We start from the raw sequence: 8,791 nt of genomic DNA on the forward strand, positions 1-8,791 counted from the left end.
CCAGCCCCTCACTGGGACATTTTCCACAGAGGCTCTACTGAGGACTGTCCCCGTAGGGCCTGGAGCAGCAATGCACTAACCCGATGGCAGGCTAGTGCAAGGCTCTAAGGTCAGTTCCAGTGCAATCAGTCAGTATATGGTTGTAAATTTGGTCAGGCATGGTGGCATATTCTGGTCTTCCCAGAACATGGGAGATAGCGACCGGTTTAAGGGCAGCCTTAGTTACATTTTCTTCAGCCCTGGCGTAGGGCGCCTGGACTTTACACAGATAATCAAGGGTAGTGGTGGGAACCCAGATAATGGCTGTGTGCCATACAGCTTCCTTTATCTGTTCAATTATCTGATGTTATCTTTAGGGCACTTTCTGTACACTGTCAAGCCAAAGTGTCAAAGGCCACAGTGGAGGTAGGTGTGTGGATGCTTATGATCTCAGCACGAGGGAGGCTGGGGCAGGAGGATTACTGCAAGTGTGAGGCCAACCTGGTTAATATACTGGGTTCCAGGCGAGCTATGAGAGTCTATGTCAAAACTTGAAAGAATGAAGGAAAGGAAAAATTGAAAGGGAGCCTTTGGCTGCTGTAGAGCAGGTAGAATGTGAGAGTTGTTAGGATTGTGGGGGCGGAGCTATATAGCAGGTTCATAAATTACGCCACAGGGCTGGTTCCACGTGGGAGGTTTTATTGAGGGAAGGGGAGGTCACTGAGACCATCTCTGGGCAGGGGGGGAGGGGCGAGCCCTTTGTAAGGTGACCCAGCGTGATTGCTGGTGGTCCGCAGGTGGCCTCAGGGATGCCTGATGTCCCGTTTGTCAAGTCCCCTGGGGCTGGCCGTAGAGAGGCGAACTGTAGTGGTTACATTACGGAAAGATCCCTTTGGGATCTGGGTGGAAGATAAACGGGAAGAGGAGAGTGTGTGGGGCCCCACGAAAATAACCAGTGTCCAGAACCTGGGGCCTCTCTCAAGGAGTTACCTGTCAGGAGGTGGTTAGACCCGCATACCGAGCAGGGTGGAACGTGGGAGAGGTAAATCGAGCCTAGCCTGGTCTCTGGAGCCCGGGATCCCGTGGCCTGTGCCACAGAAATGATTCTCATTCCTTTGACCCTTCCAGAGCGTCCTGCCTCTCTTTCTTCAGTGGGACACGCCCACCTGCCGTTTGAGGCCACCCTAACTCTGGCTAGTCCTCGTCCCACATTTTCGACCTCTCGGGGTTTAGGATCTCAAGGGTGCGACCTGCGAGGGAAAGTAGGGTCAGGATGGGAACAAAGGCCAAGGCCCTTGGGCGAGCACAGTAGTAACACCGCCTCTTCCCGCCCCCTGCTTCCACGTGGGCGACGATTGGCTGGATGGGAACCATCCCTTGCAGATGATTGGACCTTGGAGGCACCTGGTGATTGGCTGTCCTTTGGCTGAGTTAACCCCATAGAGGCTGAAGCCGGGCCTGGCCCAGAACTTTGCGATCCAGCTGCAGCGCCTAGCTGCCTTCCATCCGCCCTTCAATTCTTACAACCTGTTTCTCCCCTTCTCCCACCGTCAAGGGCTCTGTGTCCATCTAGCGAGATGGCCGCGGGACTCAGTTTCCTTCATCGCTGCTGTACGGGACTGAGCGACTCGTGGGCCCCAGCCCCGGGATGCAGCCCAGAAGGCGGCGGACAACTTTGTGTACATCGGGAAGTTGTCTCCTGGCAGTTCCCGAGCGGTCCCCGGCGGGCGCGGCCGAGGAGGCGCCGGAGGAGGATAAGGACGACCAAGAAGCCGAGGACCCCGAAAGTGGGGCGTAAAGCCCCCCGAAACGCGGGGTGCTGGATCTCAGTTTTAACCTCCAGGTCGCCAGCATCACCTAGCCTCAGTTTCCCTAATGTCCCAGAGGCTCTGAGTTCCTTTCCCGCGCGTGGGCAGGCCCGAGATCTCAGGTTTGCATCTCCAGCAGGCTGAGACAGTCCTGCCCAGGGCTCAAGGTTGCAATCTGGTAGCTGGTACAGGGTCTCTAGTCCCTGAATGTGAAGATCCCGGGCCTGTTTCCTCCTCCAGGCCTCTCGCAACCGCCCGCCTCAGTTTCCCCAGTTGCTCCGGAGCGCTCCAGCCCCAGTGCAACCCAAGGGCTCGGTGTCCCCCTCCGCCCACGGCGGGCCAAACCTCTCCGCCCATCCCCAGTGACCAATGAGCTGCGGCGTCCCCCGGCGGGGCGGAGCCCCGTCACCAGGAGGAGGCTGTGCCGGGACCCGGCGGCCATGGCAGGTAGGACGGCCCGCGCGGGTGGGGACGGGGCAGAGGGGCGCGACCTCTGCAGCCCGTCGCTGTCTCCTTGCAGCTCCCGAGCCTCTGTCCCCCGCGGGCGCGGCCGAGGAGGCGCCGGAGGAGGATGAGGACGACCAGGAGGCCGAGGACCCCGAGCGCGGGGCCGGCAGCGGAGGGCGCAGCGGTAGCCTCGGTGGCAGCGGAGGCAGCACATCAGGGCCTGGGATTGCCCTGGGGGGCGCGCTCACGAGGCGCGCGGTCACACTGCGGGTACTGCTCAAAGACGAGCTGCTGGAGCCCGGCGAGGGAGTGCTATCCATTTACTACCTGGTGAGCGACCCCCGGAGACCGTTCTTGTCCTCTACTGCTCGTGCGTGAGGGGAAACTGAAGCCCAGAGGAGCCGTGCTAATCGCAATGCCACAAAGCCATAACCGCTGCCATCCATCTGGGTGTGTCCGAGGGCAACCAATCTGTGCGATAGCAGCAGCTTCGTCTGTAAGCTGAGGTCTTCCTTCACAGGCTCTCTACGAAGCTAACCTTTCAAAACTGTGTACTGTTATTTAAAATTACGGCCCCAGAAAACTTTTTTGTGGTACCAAGGAAGGAACCTGAGCCACACTGCCCAGCCCGTCCTGAGGGTGTCTAGCGGGGCTCCACTTCTGACCACGCCCCCCAGCCTCACTGGGGATTCTAGGCGGGGCTCCACCCTGACCACGCCCCCAGCCTTTCTCTCGGGGGCTTCTGCCTCTGAGAGGAGAGACTTATTAAGTATTCCAAGCGGGTTTTGAACTTGTCTTCCTGCCTCAGCTTCCCCAGTAGCTGGGCTGACAGGCCTGGGCCGCTATGTCTGCTCTGGCTGCCATTGCTTCACTTTAAAGTTGTGCGCCTGGATGTTGAGTATCAGAATGCTTTACTGGTGTTCTGTAAAGACGGGGTTTCTATGACAGTGCTGCTTGGGAGCTTAGAAGAACAATGCCAAGCCTCAGGGAGCGCGGAGTTAGGAGTGTGTGCGAGTGGGTGTGTTCCAGCCCTTCCTGTCGCTGCAGGGCAGGAAATTCATTGGGGACCTGCAGCCGGACGGCAGGATCGTGTGGCAGGAAACTGGGCAAATCTTCAACTCACCCAGCGCCTGGGCCACACACTGCAAGAAGCTCGTCAACCCGGCCAAGAAGTCCGGCTGTGGCTGGGCCTCTGTCAAGTACAAGGGCCAGAAGCTGGACAAGTACAAGGCTACCTGGCTCCGCCGGCACCAGCTACACATGCCGGTAGCTGCTGCTGACGAGGTGTGAGCAACCTGCCTTCCCCCTGTGCTGTGGGCCGAAGTGTGCAAAGGCCCTGGGGCAGGACGCAGCCTGAGGTGTTTGAGAAACAGCAAGATGGCCTGAGTTGCAGAAGCAGAGAGGAAGAGGACAAGGGAGGAGGGAGGCAGGGAGGAGCAGGCAGGGCCTCCTGGGTGGCAAGAAGGACTTCCGCTTTGATTCTGAAGTGGGTAGAGGGTCTCAGAATACTGTGGGCTGAGGGAATTTATAGGGAGTCTGACAGGGCAGAGACAGAGCTCAGAGAGAGCCAGAGTCTCACCTGCAGTCACACAGCAAGGAGGAGACAGACTGGATCTCAAGCCTGGGGAGAGCCTGAGCCTTGGGCACCCCTGCTCAACCTTGCCCTCTGGTGGTAACTCAAGGTGATGGCATCTTGAGCTCAGGCCTGGGCTCCGTAAGCGACTTGTTCAGGTCTGCCACTACACCCCATCCCATCAGAGTCCCACCAGTGAAGGGGAGGAGGAGGAGCTGCTGTTGGAGGAGGAGGAGGAAGATGTGCTGGCTGGGGTCTCAGCAGAAGACAAAGGCCGCAGACCCCCTGGGAAGGGCTCCTCGGAGTCAGGTGAGGCAGGCGCGGAGGAGGCCACTGCTGTGTGGGAGGCTGGCTTTGATGTTTGTTAGGCCTTAGGAAGCATAATTGACAGTCCAGCCTAGTTTCACTCTCTGCCTGATTTCTTTCTCTTTTTCTTCCTTGGTCTCACTGTAGCCCTGGCTGCCTGGAACTCAAAGATCTGTCTGCTTCTGCCTCCTGAGCGCTAGGGTTAAGGGCATGTGTTATTCATGTATTGCGATTGGGCATGTAGCTCAGAGGACAGCTTTCAAAAGTTGGGGACCTGCTTCCACCATGTGGGGTCTGGGGATTGAACTCAGGTCATCAGACTTGGTTGAAAGACTTACTAAGCCAAATCACAAGCCTTACTTCCTCTTGTTTCTTGGGTATCTTTGCTTCTATGCAAAGGAGAGAAGGGAGAGGAGGGTTCACATTGACTCTTCTTTGTCCATCTCCCCAGAGGCCACACCCCCGGGCAAGCGTGTGGAGAAGTCCCGGGTGCCCATCCGTTACTGCATGCTAGGCAGCCGCGATTCTGCCAGGTCAGTTACACCATCGGCCCAGTCCGGCTTCCCTGGAGTACGTGGTTAGTTGGATCCAGCAGAGGCAGGGCCTGGACTTCTCAATTGCTGGGAGTCCTTAGGATGGGTGGGGTGGGGACGAGCCCAAATTCCTGAAGCCCTGGGACCATCCCGACCACTCCAGGAACCCGCACACCCTGGTAGAGGTGACGTCCTTTGCTGCCATCAACAAGTTCCAGCCTTTCAACGTGGCCGTGTCCAGTAACGTGCTGTTCCTGCTGGTATGTGGTCGAAGTCGCTTGGCCTGGTCACCCTCCACGTCCAAAGAGAAGGAGCTCACTGACCTGGGCGGGGGTCACTGAAGAGATACACAGAAGGCACTCAGTAAATAATAAGTGCTCATTTAGGAATAGACCCTGGAGCCTTTACGCATGCTAGGGGCCTGCATGCTTTCCAGTGAATGACATCCCTAGGTAAATGATATATGCACACAGGAAGGGGTGGGATGGCCCCTGTTGAGACAGGAAGTGCAGCCTAAGCCCGTTCTCCCTGTTTTGTACCCAGGACTTCCACTGTCACCTGACTCGGAGCGAGGTTGTGGGCTACCTTGGCGGTCGTTGGGACATCAACAATCAGAGTGGGTATTGGGACTGGGTGGCCAAGGGTGTGTCTCAGGCAGGGCTGACTGGCTTCTTGTTGGGTACCCTACAGTGCTGACGGTGCTGAGAGCCTTCCCCTGTAGGAGTCGGCTTGGGGATGCCGATACTGCGGCCACCGTTGAGGAAGAGGTGAGGGCTTGTTGGGAGGGGACCACAGCTGTGCTGGTGGCCAGGATGGTAGCCAGGATAGTGGCCAGGATGGTGGCCAAGCTTTTCAAAAGTGCAAGTGAGTGTTGGTACTCACTGGGATAGAAGTTCTGGCTCTGCGCTTTATGTGACATGATTTTGCTATGTAGGCAAGGCTGGCCTAGAATAGCCTAGACTCCTCCTGCCTCACCCTTTTGAATACAGGAAGGATAGGCCTGTTGATGTGGTTTTTGTTCTTTTCCTGTGTGTGTGTGGTGTGTACCAGGCTGAACTGAGACTCAGATCCATCTGCCTCTGTCTCCCAAGTGTTGGGATTAAAGGTGTGTGCAACCATTGCCCAGCCCTAGGTGAGATTTTTTTTTAAGATCTTTATCTTCTATGTGGTGTTTTGCCTGAATGTCTGCCTGCTCATCTTGTGTAGTCTGGGCCTGTGGAGGTCAGCAGAGGGCATTACATACCTTAGAACTGGAGTTATGGATGGCTGTGAGCCACCATGTGGGTGCTGGTAACCCAACCCAGGAAAAGGGTTATTTGGGTTTTTTGCTTTGTTTTCAAGACAAGGTTTCCCTTGTGTAGCCCTGGCTGTCCCGAGCTCAACTTGTACGCCAGCCTGGTCTCAAATTCAGAGGTACACCTGCCTCTGTCTCCTGGCTGCTGGGATTAGAGGTGCGCCAGAACCCAGCCCCAAATATTTCTTTGTTGTATTTGTTATGTGCAGGAGTGTTTTGCTTGCATGCATGTTTTGCACTGTGCATGCCATTGCTCAGGGAATCAGAACCCTGGACATAGAGTCACTGATGGTTGTGAAACTTTATGTGGGTGCTGAGAATTAACAAGTGCTCTTAACCTCGAAGCCATCTTTCCAGCTCCCAGATTATTATTATTTTTTTTTTTCTCAAGACTGAATTTCTCTGTGTAGCCTTGGCCATCCTGGAACTCACTCTGTAGAGCAGACCAGCCTCAAACTAAGAGATCCTCCTGCCTCTGCCTCCTGAGTGCTGGGATTGAAGGTGTGCGCCACCATGACCTAACTCCATGTGTATTTCTTACACTCCCACAGTGGTTGGGTGGGGCGGACACAGCTTAATTGTGTGGGACTTAGGGGCAGCTCGAGGCCCCGGCCCTGCCAGCTCCTGACCTCGCTTGTATGTCTCCAGATCCACCAGGTCCTGTTCCTGCGAGGTCTGTCCCTGGTGGGCTGGTACCACAGCCACCCGCACAGCCCTGCAGTGCCTTCCCTGCAGGACATCGATGCGCAGATGGAGTACCAGCTGAGACTGCAAGGTTCCAGCAACGGCTTCCAGCCCTGCCTGGCCCTGCTGTGCTGTGAGGCCCCGGCTAGCACAGGGTGGGGGATTCACCGGGCCAGACTCACCGAGGCCCAAGCTTCAACCCTGTCGTTATCCCCACAGCCCCATACTACTCTGGCAACCCGGGCCCTGAGTCCAAGATCTGCCCTTTCTGGGTGATGCCTCCCCCTGAGGTGGGTGAGCTGGAGGATGGCAAGTTGAGGGGCGTGAATGTGAGTGGGCAAGGGGGAAGGGTCACATGGATGTGAATGGACATGGTGGGGTCACGTCTAGGCAGATGTCTAGGGGCTGGGAGGTGTGCTGAGTCTGAGGCAGTCAACTCCAGTTCTGGGCTATGCTGGGCACCCATGCCTCAGTTTCCCCATCTGTGCATTTGGTATTTCAGTGGTCACTCTAAGGTCTATTGGGTGATGTCCTGGCCTCCTATGACTCTCAACTTCAGACCCTAGAAACCCCTGGACTGTGGGCTGGGGCTGGGAGAGGCCTCTCTGACTGGTCCCCACCCCTCCCAGCAGCAAAGGCCCAGTGACTATGGGATCCCCATGGATGTAGAGATGGCATATGTCCAGGACAGCTTCCTGACCAACGATGTTCTTCAGGAGATGGTGAGCTGCTTGCCCATGGCTGTGGCCCCAGGGTAACCTGTTAAAACCCCAGGTTTTTCTTTTTTCTTTTCTTTTCTTTTTTTGAGACATGCTTTCTGTGTAGCCTTGGCTGTCCTAGACTAGCTTTGTAGACCAGGCTGGCCTCGAACTCACAGCGATCTGCCTGCCTCTGCCTCCCTGAGTGCTGGGATTAAAGGCACTTTGATTTAAAACTCTGGTTTTTTGGGGATATGACCTCTCTGTGTAGCCAAGCTTTTGATTATCCTGTGTCAGATTTCTCCTGTCAACTACTGGGTCTGGGTGTGACTTGTGGTTTGAGCTAGAACTGGGCCTTCTGCTGTGTGGGGTTAAAAACACTGTGCCCGGGAGAGAGGATGCTCTGCAGGATGACAGCTGGGCCACCACCATCCCTGGGTGGGTGACCATTCTTTAGCAGATCTATCTACCCAGATGTGTTTGTCATTCCTGAGGGCTCATGGTGTGACTTCTTGGGATGAGGCTAGCTCAGAGCCAGGGCAGGCCTGCACTGCCTTCAACGTGGATTTAGCCTCTCCTGGCAGTTCAGGGAGCTGCAGGGTCAAGAGCAGGCGGGAGCCAGGTGTGCTACCCCTGCCCTGCAGGTGCTGCTGGCCGAGTTCTACAAGGGTGCCCCAGACCTTGTGAAGTTCCAAGAGGCCTGGAGCCCAGAGCACACCTACCTGGACAAGCTCAAGGTGAGCTGGTGGACCCCTACCTACCCTGGCTCCGTGGAAGCACAGGCCACATCGTGGAGTCTCAGGCGGTCACAGGACCTCCGTGGCTGGGTGAGGGCCCCTGCCACACAGGCAGGGGCTCAGGTTCCACCTGCAGCTGTGAGTGAATTAATGCGTGCACCCATGTATGAGCCCTCCTGCTGACTACTGGGTCTGGGTGTGACCTGTGATTCTGAACTAGAATTGGTCCTTCTACCGTGTGGGGCTGAACACTGTGCCCGGGAAGATGCTGTGCACTTTGTATCACTCAGACTCAAACAGTGAGGCTGAGTGTGGTCCAAGTGCCAACTAGCACCCAAAGTGTGTGCATGCAGGGTGTGTATGCGTGTCTTGTTCTGGGTAAGATAGCCAAGACCCTGCTCCCCAAATCCTAACAAAAGAAAGCTCCCTTAGGACCAAAATTTCGAGAATGGCCCAGGCCTACGGAACACTGCCCACAGGGCTCTTATTTGGGCTGCAGCCCTGGGGGGGGGGGGCAGGGGACACATGTCCAGGGCAGAGCCTGACCTCCATCCCACCGTTGCAGATGTCCTTGGCCAGCAGGACCCCGAAGGACCAGGGCATGTGCCACGTGCTGGAGCAGGTCTGCAGTGTGCTCCAGCAGGGGAGCTGAGGCCACGCAGGCGCTGCTGCTGGGACAGGCTGGGTAATAAAGTCTCTGAGTACCCACAGCACGAGCCTGTGGCTGGGGGA

The 8,791-nt window shown here is 56.6% G+C and overlaps 1 protein-coding gene across 8 annotated transcripts; it reads left to right on the plus strand.

Moving 5' to 3' along the window:
* Positions 1-2,106: 2,106 nt before the first annotated feature.
* On the plus strand, positions 2,107-8,769 carry Mpnd (MPN domain containing). 8 transcript variants are annotated; one of them, XM_021632914.2, is made up of 13 exons: positions 2,107-2,234; positions 2,308-2,564; positions 3,282-3,518; positions 3,993-4,116; positions 4,565-4,646; positions 4,810-4,906; positions 5,190-5,262; positions 5,337-5,413; positions 6,589-6,757; positions 6,844-6,914; positions 7,254-7,346; positions 7,967-8,059; positions 8,625-8,769. In XM_021632914.2, the coding sequence occupies exons 1-13, from the start codon at positions 2,228-2,230 to the stop codon at positions 8,709-8,711; spliced, it is 1,467 nt and encodes a 488-aa protein (XP_021488589.1). In that variant the 5' UTR covers positions 2,107-2,227; the 3' UTR covers positions 8,712-8,769. The 8 variants fall into 8 exon arrangements, with proteins under 8 accessions (XP_021488589.1, XP_021488590.1, XP_060227244.1 ...); XM_021632915.2 differs by having other exon boundaries at positions 7,257-7,346; XM_060371261.1 differs by having other exon boundaries at positions 6,589-6,715.
* The last annotated feature ends 22 nt before the right edge of the window (positions 8,770-8,791 follow it).

The sequence above is a fragment of the Meriones unguiculatus genome, chromosome 17, assembly GCF_030254825.1.
Source record: "Meriones unguiculatus strain TT.TT164.6M chromosome 17, Bangor_MerUng_6.1, whole genome shotgun sequence".
In the NCBI taxonomy this organism is placed as follows: domain Eukaryota; kingdom Metazoa; phylum Chordata; class Mammalia; order Rodentia; family Muridae; genus Meriones; species Meriones unguiculatus.

Coding starts and splice junctions, on each gene's coding strand:
- Mpnd (XM_021632914.2), top strand. Junction 4,647..4,809: donor GGCAGCCGCGATTCTGCCAG/GTCAGTTACACC, acceptor CGACCACTCCAG/GAACCCGCACACCCTGGTAG. Junction 5,263..5,336: donor TTGGGACATCAACAATCAGA/GTGGGTATTGGG, acceptor GGTACCCTACAG/TGCTGACGGTGCTGAGAGCC.